This window comes from Boleophthalmus pectinirostris, unplaced genomic scaffold, assembly GCF_026225935.1.
Source record: "Boleophthalmus pectinirostris isolate CB_2022bp ecotype Guang Dong unplaced genomic scaffold, ASM2622593v1 HiC_scaffold_3, whole genome shotgun sequence".
Lineage (NCBI taxonomy): Eukaryota > Metazoa > Chordata > Actinopteri > Gobiiformes > Gobiidae > Boleophthalmus > Boleophthalmus pectinirostris.
Genome location: NW_026571299.1, coordinates 22,433,605 through 22,447,541, shown reverse-complemented (window position 1 = coordinate 22,447,541; position 13,937 = coordinate 22,433,605). Strand labels below are relative to the sequence as shown.

Below are 13,937 nucleotides of genomic sequence, written 5' to 3'. Positions count from 1 at the left end.
CAAAGCAGACAATAAGGTCTGTGAATGGTCATCTCTAGATCCGCTCTACATACATTTCCTGTACTCTGCTTTCCCGCTTCATTTTGTAAACACCAGCGCCAGTTTTAAATCCTAACCTCCTAGTGTTGTGGCATTGAATTACTTTGCAGTGTATAGACCTCAACGCAGATCCTCTCCCCTTTAGTCCTCCAGGTAGAGCCCAGTTTCCTGCCTGTGGTTGAAATGTGAGGGACTTTAGGTATTTAGTTTCACTTCAAAATGAACTTGCGCCTGGTACTTAAAATGAATCAAATAAGAGGAGTCTGGGACAATCACTGTTTTAAAACTATGAGGGTGGGGGTCTGGGAGTCCTACGCCAGGGAATTTCAAACAAAGAAGATGTAATTTTTCTAAAACCTGAGGTATTTTAGGTGAACAGATCCGTATGTGTTGTATTTGTCTGGACAGGTCAGACAGGTGAGACAGGAGAGACGGATGAGACAGGTGAGACAGGTGAGAGGTGTGGGTTGGCTGTACTCACTCTGCAGTTGCTGAGCTCTTCTGCCGTCAGGATGATGGTGCCGCACTTCTTCCCTGGAATCCCACTGTGAACAACAACAACACACAAGAAAAGTGAACAATCTGGTGAACAAAAGCTTTTGGACAGAGAATATTTGCAAAACATTTTTTAGACATCCCTCTTTTGTTCTTAAACAGCTTTTGGCCTGTGTTTGTGTTTTAGAGTCCAGATAACAAATAATGATTATTAAAACATTCAACGATGAGCCAAGCCCGAGACGTGATGAGAACTGTTTTATACTGAGGAACATAACAAGAAACGCAATACCATCTTCAAAGCACAAAAGCAGAGAAGTTACAGAGCACATCTTTAATTTGTACTATTTTAAACATAAGAAAAATGAATCAGTGAAGTGAAACTGTGATTGGAATAAGAGCTCAGAGGAGGTTCTCTCTCCACTGAACCAATCCCAGACACATTTACTTTAATATATTTCTGTGTCGCTGTGAAAACTCCGAGACTTTTGTGCCTGATTTATGTTTAAATCCAACAGAACATGTTTTACACAGAGTGAGCAGAAGAGAGTGACCTGAGGAGAGTGAGCAGAGGAGAGAGTGAGCAGAGGAGAGAGTGAGCAGAGGAGAGAGTGAGCAGAGGAGAGAGTGAGCAGAGGTGAGCAGAGGAGAGTGAGCAGAGGAGAGATGAGCAGAGAGTGAGCAGAGTGAGAGTGAGCAGAGGAGAGAGTGAGCAGAGGAGAGAGTGAGCAGAGGAGAGAGTGAGCAGAGGTGAGAGTGAGCAGAGGAGAGAGTGACCTGAGGAGAGTGAGCAGAGGAGAGTGAGCAGAGGAGAGAGTGAGCAGAGAGAGTGAGCAGAGGAGAGTGAGCAGAGGAGAGAGTGAGCAGAGGAGAGAGAGCAGAGTGAGCAGAGGAGAGTGAGCAGAGGAGAGAGTGAGCAGAGGAGAGTGAGCAGAGAGTGAGCAGAGGAGAGTGAGCAGAGGAGAGAGTGAGCAGAGAGAGTGAGCAGAGGAGAGTGAGCAGAGAGAGAGCAGAGTGAGCAGAGGTGAGCAGAGTGAGCAGAGCAGAGAGAGTGAGCAGAGAGTGAGAGTGAGCAGAGGAGAGTGAGCAGAGGAGAGTGAGCAGAGGTGAGAGTGAGCAGAGAGTGAGCAGAGAGTGAGAGAGAGTGAGCAGAGGAGAGTGAGCAGAGGAGAGTGAGCAGAGGAGAGTGAGCAGAGGTGAGCAGAGAGTGAGCAGAGGAGTGAGCAGAGGTGAGAGCAGAGGAGAGTGAGCAGAGAGAGAGAGAGAGGGAGCAGAGAGTGAGCAGAGGAGAGTGAGCAGAGGAGAGAGTGAGCAGAGGAGAGTGAGCAGAGGAGAGTGAGCAGAGTGAGCAGAGAGTGAGCAGAGGAGAGTGAGCAGAGGAGAGTGAGCAGAGAGTGAGCAGAGAGTGAGCAGAGGAGAGTGAGCAGAGGAGAGAGTGAGCAGAGGAGAGTGAGCATGAGCAGAGGAGAGTGAGCAGAGGAGAGTGAGCAGAGGAGAGTGAGCAGAGGTGAGCAGAGAGTGAGCAGAGGAGAGAGTGAGCAGAGGAGAGTGAGCAGAGGAGAGTGAGCAGAGGAGAGTGAGCAGAGGAGAGAGTGAGCAGAGGAGAGTGAGCAGAGGAGAGAGGGAGTGAGCAGAGGAGAGAGTGAGCGGAGGAGAGAGTGAGCAGAGGAGTCCCAGAGCATGACATTAAACTTCTCTCTATCTCCATGGAGACAAGCAGGTAACACCACCCGGCCAAGTTACAGGTTAGATCTGTGAAAAGCAACTGTAGATGTATGACTGAATATATCAGATTAGTGTCCACAATGGCCACGTTTATATGATGAATTAAAATATTCTCCTTCGAGTTTACATGGAAATAATAATTCTGAATACACTTTTTTATACATTTACATGGAAAACTCGTTAAATCATCTTTATTTAATTGGGCTCAGAGCAGCGTCTGGAGGTGGGGAAGGTTCTGATTGGACAGGGACACAACTGTATTTATGTAAACCGGAAGAAAACACACACTTGTCACACACTTTGTCGTTACCCCACAGACACAAACATGATCCAAACTTTCCGCAGTGGTTCTGATGATAATTGTGCAGCAGCTGGAGAATTCTCTCCTCACGCTTTACGTCTGTCAGCTGAGGAGGAGAAGGGAAGAGTGTTGGAGAAGGAGGAAGAAGACAAACTGAGTGTGAGGCTGCTCTACCTCAGCCCACTCCCACATCCCGCTCACAAATCCAAAGAGACGTGGATCAAAGTCCCAAGACAGGACTGGTGGATCCGGATCATCTGGATCACGCCAGAAGGGCGACGCAACGAGCATGAACTGAACTACCCACATTATTTTTAAGAAGAATGAACGTGAAATATGATCCAGGAATAAATTAATTTGGCTTTAAAATCACAATAAACCACAAACTTACTTCGGGAATAAGTTTAATTTTGAAAAATAATTTTCATCAGAAATTAAGTGTTTACATAGTATTTTTTTTAAAAGCGGCATAAATTTTTATTTTGAATTAAATTATTTTTATTTGGAATTAAAGCTCTCATGTAAATGTGGCAACTGTGTCACATTTCTTTATTTATACTGACAGAGAAGGCATGGAACTTTCGGCCAGTTTTTGTTTCATGTGGACAGTCCTGTAATTACACAGATCTGAACCATAAACCAGGTCAACAAATCTGACAGTTACACAACAAACTCCACCTGAGGATTCTGACCTGTCTCCAGCTCAGTTTAAACTACAGGATTCTGTTTGTGCAGTGTTTCCTGTTGCATCGGAGAGGAGGACTTCAGCACTTTCTCTTTTGTAAAAACTCCCAGCATGCACTGCGGAGTAAACAAGGGCTAACCCCGCTGTTAGCCTGTTAGCATTTAGCCCTGTGGAGCAGAGCAGGAACAGTCCCTGTGCTCTGGTCTGGCTTCAAATCACACTCTCCTGCCCCTCAACCACACAAGGACTCACACACTCACACTCACACTAAGACTGAGACAAACTTTATTGATCCACAAGGGAAATTATTTGGACACAGGAGTCACACATCACAATGTAATAGAATAACAAAGAGAAAAAAATACATGTAATAATACATTCTAAATAAGTTGCAAAAAATTTGTTGTACAGTTGTAGGGAGTATTATCTGTTACATAAGGCTGAGTTGTTGTACAGTTGTAGGGAGTATTATCTGTTACTTAAGAGTGAGTTGTTGTACAGTTGTAGGGAGTATTATCTGTTACATAAAGGTGAGTTTTGTACAGTTGTAGGGAGTATTATCTGTTACATAAGGTTGAGTTGTTGTACAGTTGTAGGGAGTATTATCTGTTACATAAGGGTGAGTTGTTGTACAGTTGTAGGGAGTATTATCTGTTACATAAGGGTGAGTTGTTGTACAGTTGTAGGGAGTATTATCTGTTACATAAGGGTGAGTCCTCTACAGTATTCTATCCTCTTCTTCTCTCCCTCTCTCTCTTCTTGCTCCTTCTTTATCTATCGCTCTTTCTCTTTCTAACTCTCCATCCCTCCTCTTCTTCAATCTCTCTCTCCAATTCTCAGTCTTTCTCTCTTTAACTCACCCTCTTTCTCTTCACCCTTTTCTTTCTCTTCCCCCTCTCATCTTCCCCCCGTCTCCTTCCCTTATCTCACCCTCTTCTCCACACCCTCGCTCTCCCTCTTTCTTTTCTACCCCCTTCTCTTCTTTCTGTCTCTCTCACCCTTCATCCATCCCCTCTCTTTTTCTCTTGCTCATGCACCCTCTCCCTCACACAGTTTCTTATCCCCCCTTTCCCTCAACTCCTAACTCCTATCCCCTCTTTCTCCCTCCTTCCCTTTCTCTTCCTTCCCCTGTTCCACTCCGACTTCCTCCCTCTTTCTCTCTCCACTCTCTTCATTCCACTCTATCTCTCATCTTCCCTCTCTGCTTTCTCTCTCTCTGTCCCCCTCCGCATCCCTTCGCTTCCTTTGTCTCTCTCTTCTCTTCATTTTTTCTTCCACTTTCCTTCCTCCTTCTCTCTTCTCCCTCACCCACTTCCCCTCTCTCTCTTCTCTTCCTTCCCATCTTCTTCTCTTCCTCCCTTCCTCCCTCTCTTCCCTATGTAGCGCCCTACATCCCTCTGTCTCGCTCTCTTTTCCTCCTCTTCCCTTCCTCCCTCCTCTCTCTCTTCGTCTTTCACACACACAGACCCTGAGGTGGTGGGAGTGGACAGAGTGGCGCTGTGTGTGTGTGTGTGTGTGTGTGTGTGTGTGTGTCCATGTAAATGTAAAGGCTGTAGATGAGTTTTCCGGTGCATCTTTGCTCTTCAGAAGTCGCCACTTTGGACTTAAAAGGGTCAGAAATGGAGCCCACAGCATTTTGAGATTTGGATTAAAAATATCCTGTGTGTTTTTCAGGGTGATAAATCGTGAGCTGTGTACAGAAATGGGCATAGCTAATTTGCGCATTCCAAATAAATTCCAATAAGCAGGGGGGCTCTTCCAGCTCCAACTGACTTTACACTGGAATATTCTCGCCTCTCTCTCTGTAACTGCTGCTGTGAGCCTCGTCATTTTGGTCTTAAAATGTTCATATTGACCATAGAATGTATAAAAAAGTGTTCAGCGCCGCTCACATAACGGTTATAGGGAAGAATTTGGAGCCAGGTTTTATATTAGGAATAGTATTTTTTGATTGACAAAATAGTGGGAAAAAATTGGATCATATAGAGTGGGTTAATACGAACACTTTAAGACCAAAATGTCGAGGCTCTCTGCAGAAGTTAGAGAGAGAGGGACGGCAATATTCCAACGTAAGTCAGTGGGAGCCAGAGTCTGAAGGAGCCGATAGAGCAGAGGTCTCCAAACTTTTGGAGCTACTTTTACAAAATGAAAATGCCAGAGAGCTACTAGTTTTAATGGTCACAGTAAATGTAGTAGATATAAGAACCACAGCAAGTCTTACATGAGGTACAGTTAGATGTCTATAAAACATAAACCATTATCAGTTTATTATTGCACAAAGTTAGAAATGAAAACGATACATGTACAAAGGTAAAAAAAAAAAAACATTTAATCAATCAAATTTGAGTTATTCAGCACAGCACGTGTAGTTCATAAATCTCTTGGTGAGCTACTTGGAATGGGGTGGAGAGACTCCTGTGATAGAGCCACATGTGAACTTCCTGTTTGGCTAGTGCGTTACATATGTCCCTTTATATTTACAGTCTATGGCAGACATGGACATTGTGCAGCTCCAGGGCTCTTTGGTTGACTCTGACCAGCCCCTTTAAGCTCATTTGGAATTACAAAATAAACAGATTTTATCATTTTACCTCCTGCATGGACTAAAGCTGCATTGCTTTTACAGTTGTGGATAAAATTGTTGGTACCCCAAACAACAATCATCACTGAAATAATTAGAAACTGAGAAAAGCAATAATAAATAAAAAAAATACTGAAAATTGTCCAACAAAAATCAAACATTATTTTTCACCTGTGGTTTAACAGAATTATTAGAAAAAAACAAAAATTATGAAACTGGCCTGGACAAAAATGATGGTACCCTTAACTTTACATTTTGTTACACAACATTTTGATGCAAACTCTGCAAACAAATGATTTCAGTCACTGTCAATGACACTTCTGCTCTGATCAACAGGTATTTTGACCCATTTCTCATGAGCAAACTGTTCTAGTTGTCTCAGGTTTGAAGGGTTCCTTCTCCAGACGCATGTTTCAGCTCCTTTCACAGATGTTCAGTAGAACTGATATCTGGGCTCACAGAAGAACACTCCAGAACAGTCCAGTGTTTTGTTTGTGTGTTTTTAGCTGTGTGTTTTGGGTCATTATCCTGTTGGAAGACCCAAGACCTATGACTGAGACTGAGCTTTCTGACACTAGTCAACACATTTTGTTCCAAAATACCTTGATAGTTTAAAGATTTCATTGTACCTTGCACAGATTCAAGACACTCTGTGTCAGATGCAGCAAAACAGCCCCAGAACAAAACCAAACCTCCTCCATGTTTCACAGTAGGGACAGTGTTCTTTTCTTGGTCTGCTTCATTTTTGCGTCTGTGAACATTGAGCTGATGTGTCTTGCCAAAGAGCTTCAGTTTTGTCTCATCTGTCCAAAGGACATTCTCCCAGAAGCTTTGTGGTTTGTCAATATGTACTGTGACAAATTCCAGTCTCACTTTTTCATGATTTTCTGTCAGCAGTGGTGTCCTCACATGAAGTCCACTTTGGCTCAAACAGTGATGGATGGTGTGATCTGACACTGATGTACTTTGCCCTTCAACTTCACATTTCATTTGTTTGGAGGTTGTTCTAGACTCTTTGGTTCCATTCGTATGATCCATCTCTTCAATTTGTCATCAATTTTCCAATCTTCCTCAGGGAGGTTGGCTTCAGTCCTGTGGACCTTAAACATCTGAAGAACATGTGTAACTGTAATCACAGGAACATCAAGCTGCTTGGAGATGGTTTTATGGCCTTTACATTTAACCTGTTTGTCTGTCATTTTCTTTCTAGTCTCCTGACACAACTCTCTTCTTCTCTTTCTCTGGTCCATGTTCAGTGTTGTGTCCATCATGTCTCCAAACAGCACAATGTCCTCCTTTAAACAGACAGACTGACTGAGGACAAGTTTGAAGAACTTGTGATGCAGATTAGAGACACACTGAAGTTTAACATGTCCCTATTGTCCAGTATCTTAAAATCTTTTCTAGGGGAAACATCATTTTTGTCCAAGCCAGTTCCATTAGTTTTTTTTGTTTTTTGTTTTTTTGTTTTGTTTTAATAATTCTTTTGAACAACAATTCAAAAACAGTGTCTGATTTTCATTGGTAATTCTTCAGGATTTTTTTTTATTTATTATTGCTTTTCTTAGTTTCAAGTTATTTCAGTAAAAAAAAAATAAAAATAAATTTTTCTTTCATTACCAGAGGGGTACCAACAATTTTATCCACAACTGTATTTTAGAGGTGCTTTTTTAAATGACATTTTTTGTTTGGGAGCCTCACTTTTTCATTGCTAGTCAAACATAAACTCTTCCCAGTGTGAGCAGCTCATCAAAACAATGATATTTACTGCTTTTTTATAAAGAATACAATTCATATTATGCAGAATTGAGTTAAGTATTTTGGCCTCCACAATATTTTCTGTTTTTCTCAAAAATAATTGCCCACCCCTGGTCTATGATATTAACCCACTCTACGTGATCCTGGGCTTTTTATTTTGCTATTTTGTCTGTAAATAAATTCCTATTCCTAATTCGTTATAACTGCTGGAGCTTCATTTCATTGGAGCAGAACGCTGTCACACACACTCAGTCCACTTCTGATACAGTCTAGTAGCTCTCCATCCCTGTACAAGTAGCTCGCCAAGGGATTTCTGAATTATATGTATTGTACTTACGGTGACCAGACTTTCAAAATCAAAAAACGGGACATCCTGGATTTTTGGTGGTGGGTAATAATAAAACTGTGAAACAAGTGTGGAATAAAAAAAAAAAAAATGTTCTGCACTTGACCCATTCATGACTAACATATGTCACATTTTCTTTGCGTTTTTTAAGCAGCTTTTCTGTGTTTTACCTAAACACATCACAATTTATGCCCCTTTTTACTGTTGGCAAGGATCAAATTGGTCAAAAATAGGGACACCTGGGGCATTTCTTGTATAAAACTGGGACAAATCAGTGGTTTTGGATAAATCTGCTGGGACAGGGGACACAGGCTCAAAACTGGGACTATCCCGGGTAAATAGGGACGCCTGGTCACACTAATTGCACTGAATAATGCAAATTTGATGAATTACCATTGTTAATGTTATTTTAAACTTTGTGCTTTGATAAATGGATAATAGTTTTAGGTTTTATAGGCATCTAACTGTACAACAATAATGTTTGACTTCTTTATCAACTCTTGAGTAAAAAAAATTAGTAGCTCTCCGGCATTTTCATTTTACTGGACACAGAAATAAATTTGATCTATGAGATAAACAGAACATGACACTTTATACAGCACCTGTATCAAGAGTTTACAACAGAAAGACACACACATTCACACACACATATTCACGCACATTCATACACATTCACACACATTCAAACACATTCACACATTCATACACTTTCAAACACATTCATACACATTCATTTACATTCACACACATTCATACACATTCATACACACACATTCATACACACTGTGTGAAAGATGGGTTATGTGTCTTGCTCAAGGCACAATGTCAGTATTCATCTGTGGGAGCTGGACTCACACCACCAACCTTTGTGCCAGGGGATTTTGACCACTTCACTAAAAAAAGATGTTTATCTAGGGAGCAGGATTTGAACCGCCAACCTTCAGAGCTCATGCTGTTAGATGTTTGATACTAAGAATCTTCTCAAAGTGCAATGGTCTTATCCCGATGGACACTTCTGTGGTCACATCTGTCCTGGGGCAGATTCATGGACGTGTGGCTACCAGTTTAGGCCAACAAACCACCAGCTCATACACTGCACCGAAACATATGTAGTGGCGGAAGTCCCTTGCCCAAGGACAGAATGACTGCATGAAATAATCATTTCTGGGATCAAACCGCCCACTGCCTGGTTATAAGATGGCCTAAAGCCTAAGCCACAGTCACGCTGACATGTCAGGTAGATGCTGGTTCAAATCTCTTCTGAATCACTTTTTGTTTGTCATTTGGCAAGACACTCATTGGCCTCTCCAGTCAGTACAACTCTGCCAAATCACTGATTGTTCAAATGAAGTGAAAACCGTACACAATATTCTCCATGGAGACAGATGCGTTTTATGTCGTATTGTGGAAGATTAAAGGTGCACTGCATAACTCGTCTCCATGGAAATGTTATTGTTTTGTCTAGAATGTTGCACAGTATAGATTAAACCTGTCTATCACGAGGGAGACAAGCAGGTTACAGCATTACGTTACACTACATGTCACATCTGTGGAGAGTCGTTTCCTTCTATTCACAAAAGGAATGATCATGTTTATGAGCATCTGAAATGCATACAGTGGTGGATACAATTGTTGGTAACCCTTTGATAATGAAAGAAAAATCAACAATTTTCACTGAAATAACTTGAAACTGAGAAAAGCAATAATAATAATAATAAAAAAAAAAATCCTGAAAAATAACCAATGAAAATTAGACACTGTTTTTGAATCGTTGTTCAGCTGAATTATTTTTAAAAAAGTAACTAATGAAACTAGTGTCAGAAAGAGGAGAAAAATTCAGTTTGTCGACTGGACAAAAGTTAGTTTGGTTGAAGATGTTTCTCAGCTCATCCAAGCTGCTTCTTCAGTTCTGGTCAGACGCTGGTGGACACTTCCTTTTAGCTGCAGGGAGGAGCTAACTACACTGAAACTACTCTGAAACTAACACACACACACTTGTTTACAGTTTCTGTTAGTTAGTTCGGCCTATTGACCTGTACAGGGTGTGGGATCTAGATGGAGATAGATGGTGTCTGAGGCCTCCATTTCTGTTTAAAGAGCACAGACTCCATCACGTACAATGTGGCCAAACACCTGAAGACCATTTTGGCCCCTTTGGTGGGTAACACAAAGCACCATATTGAGAATACAGCCGAATTTGTGAACAAAATCAAACATCTCCAGTTCGACCCGGACGAGACAATGGTTTCCTTTGATGTGACGTGTCTTTTCACATGTATCTCTACATCAGTAGCAGTGGAAGCAGCAAAGAAGAGACTACTGCAGGATACCAAACTGGAAGAGAGAACTAAACTGTCACCGGAACAAATCTGCCAACTGCTGGAAATCTGTTTAAATACCACCTATTCCCATTTCAAAGGGAACTTCTACAGGCAAATCCACAGCTGTGCGATGGGCTCATCGGTCTCTCCTATCATTGCTAACTTATATATGGAACAATTTGAACAGAGGGCCTTAGCCTCTTATCCAGGAACTCCACCCACACATTGGTATTGTTATGTGGATGATAACTTTTCTAAAATCAAAATTCAAGATTTGGAACCATTTACTGCACATATTAATGCTGTAGATCCCAACATCAAATTCACCCATGAAGATGCCAAGAACAACACATTGGCTTTCTTAGATTGTGCAGTAATGATAGGAGAAGACCGGCGACTCCAGGTAGAGGTCTTCAGGAAGCCCACACACACGGACCAGTACCTGCTTTTTGATTCTCACCACCCACTGCAACACAAACTTGGGAGTTATTCGGACACTACAACACAGGGCTCAAGTGGTGCCTACAAGCACAGAGGTAAAGGAGAAAGAAGAGCAACATGTGCAGAAAGCCCTCTCTGTTTGTGGAGATCCAAAATGGGCCTTCAACAAAATCAAGAGAACTAAAAAACAGGACAACAGAGAATCGAAACCCAGGAGAAAGGGGGTAACTATTCCCTACATGGCTGGTGTTTCTGAAAAACTACAGAGGATTTTCAGACAACATGAGATCCTGGTCTATTTCAAACCTACGAACACTTTAAGACAGAAACTGGTCCACCCAAAGGACAAAACACTGATCCACAAATAAAGCAATGTGGTCTACTCCATTCAGTGCAGTGAAGACTGCAGTTTGCGCTACACTGGAGAAACTAAACAGCCACTTCACAAGAGGATGAACCAACACAGACGAGAGAGCAGCAGTGGACCTCAGTCTGCTGTACATCTCCACTTAAAAGCCACAGGTCACTCATTTGAGGAGAGTGAGGTACAGACTTTAGCCAGAGAAAAGAATTGGTTTGAGAGGGGAGTGAAAAAAGCCATTTTTGTTAAGAAAGAGAATCCTTCTCTAAACAGAAATGGAGACTCAGACACCATCTATCTCCTATTTACAACTCCATCCTCAAACCTAAATCAAAACAAACAAGAGAACAACAGGTGTATCCAGGTCAGGTCCAGAGGTGTGGAAGCTCCATTATGGCCATGAACTGTTTTGCTAATTAGACCCCACACCCTGTACAGGTCAATAGGCCGAACTAACAAACAGAAACTGTAAACAAGTGTGTGTGTTAGTTTCAGTTAGTTCGCTTCTACCTGCAGATAAGAAGTGTCCATCAACGTCTGACCAGAACTGAAGAAGCAGCTTGGATGAACTGCGAAACGTCTTCAACCAAACTAACTTTTGTCCAGTCGACAAACTGAATTTTTCTCCTCGTGGATTCTACCTGGACGACTGAGGGATTCTTCACACATACTGTAGTGTCAGAAAGCTTGGTCTCAGTCATAGGTCATGGGTCTTCCAACAGGATACTGAACTAAAACACTCAGCTAAAAACACACAAGAACGGCTAAGAACAAAACGCAGGACTGTTCTGGAGTGTTCTTCTGTGAGTCCAGATCTCAATTCTACTGAACATTTGTGAAATGAGCTGAAACATGCATCTGGAGAAGGAACCCTTCAAACCTGAGACAACTAGAAGTTTGCTGACGTGGAGTGGGTCAAAATACATGTTGACCAGTGCAGAAGTCTCACTGACAGTTACAGAAATCATTTGCAGAGTTTGCCTCAAAAGGTTGTGTAGCAAAATATAAACTTAAGGGTACCATCATTTTTGTTCAGGCCAGTTTCATTATTTAGTTTTTTCTAATAATTCTGTTGAACCACAGGTGAAAAGCAATGTTTGATTTTCATTGGGCAATTTTCAGTAAACTTTTATTTATTATTACTTTTCTCAGTTTCAAGCTATTTCAGTGATGATTGTTGATTTTTCTTTCATTCAATTTTTCATTTCAATTATGATTAAATACCAGATGGATGTGTTTAATCCAAGGGTCTCCAAATGTTTTTCCTACTACTACTTTTGAGCTACTTTTACAAAACAAAAATGCCAAACAGATACTCGTTTTAGTGGTCACAAGAAATTGAGCATGTATAAGAGCCACAGCCTGAGATGAGGTACAGTTAGATGCCTGAAAACATAAACATTATCAGTTTATTGTTGCACAAAGTCAGGCATCAGAATGATACAAGTACAATGGTAAAACACATTTAATTCATCCAATTTGACTTATTCAGCACAATATGTCATTCAGAAATCACTTGAGGAGCTACATGGGGGGGTGTGATTTAATGTCATACCACAGAACATTCCAGGCAAAGTAATAATATGTCCATGGAGATGAGTGGGCAGCAGACTCTCCACCAGAAAAGTTGCACCATGCACATTTAAAGAACCGACATGAAAACAGTAAAACCCAATTTATGATCGTGTGTCAACTCGTTTGTGTCGCCTTGAACCCCCTCCACAGAGCGTCTGTGTCGACCACTGCTCTGTACACATTTCCTGTACTCTGCATTTTGTAAACACCAAGGCCAGTTTTAAATCCTAACCTCCTAGTGTTATGGTGGAGAATTACTTTGCGGCGCATAGACCTTGACGCAGATCCATAAATTCAAAACGACAGCAACAGGACAAGGTAGTATGCATAGAGTCAACGCAGAACTATAATTCAGCTGTGAGGACGTGCGCTGCAGGACAATAAACACAACCCAAAATGAAAAGTGCTTTTATTTTTGTCTGTTTTCTGGCTAAGAAGTTACATGTTGTTATTCTTCAGCCAGTTTTACTTTGTTTCACTTCGTACAAACCGTCTGACCTCGCAGTGTTAGGATTCATTCACTCGACAGTAGATGTTTTTTTTTTTTTTCATTCAACCAATCGCTGTTATTTGGTCGTGACGTATGTAATGCGCCGCTAACGGGGATAACTGGTATATTAAGCTTTTCCCAAATCCTGTAGGAAGAAGGACAATAACATCTTTCCCCTTGATAAAATTCACCAAACATTCTCTTTGTTCTGGCTTTAAATCCTCAATCTCGGGAATCGTTGCCAGCACAAAATGTTTGGCTCTTCACTGATTGGCTGGTGCCCGAACTCGCACTTCTGGGGTTTTTGCAAATTGTCTAGTGTATTTTGATTTCAGTCATTGTATTGTATTTATATTATTGGCATTTAAAAATACTCTTTTGTCTTTGCTTTTCATTTCAACAACTTGAAATACAGTTTTATGTAGAAATTTGAAGCAGCATGAGTACTGAGGCTCAGTACAGGAAATCTGTGCAAACTGAAAACTGAAAACATGAATGAAGCGAAATACAAGTCTGTTTTTTGATGATGGAACAATGTTCGAACATGGAAGACAATTTTGCATCAAACCTCCCCTTAAATCAGACTGAAGATGAAGATATGAAGAAATGATGAATAAACATATGGCCTGGGGGCTTGGATCCGGCCCTCCAAGACCTTTAATCTGGCCCTCGGCTGATTTTCTACTCAAATATTTGAATTATATTTTCTATTAAAATATTTGTAATTTTCTGAGGGATTTATCACAGCCGCATCTCCAGCGCCTCTGTACGTGGCCCCTCCCACCAGAGCAGCACAAATGAAGACTTGTCTCTTTCCAA

The 13,937-nt window shown here is 41.4% G+C and overlaps 1 protein-coding gene across 4 annotated transcripts in view; it reads right to left on the bottom strand.

Moving 5' to 3' along the window:
* Positions 1 to 13,937, bottom strand: part of cpne5b (copine Vb) — a 336,051-nt gene that overhangs the window by 125,567 nt on the left and 196,547 nt on the right. For all 4 annotated transcript variants that reach the window (XM_055160489.1, XM_055160490.1, XM_055160492.1 and 1 more), the window contains one exon: positions 521 to 584. In XM_055160489.1, the coding sequence (XP_055016464.1) occupies positions 521 to 584 (64 nt within the window). The remainder of the gene's footprint in view (positions 1 to 520; positions 585 to 13,937) is intronic.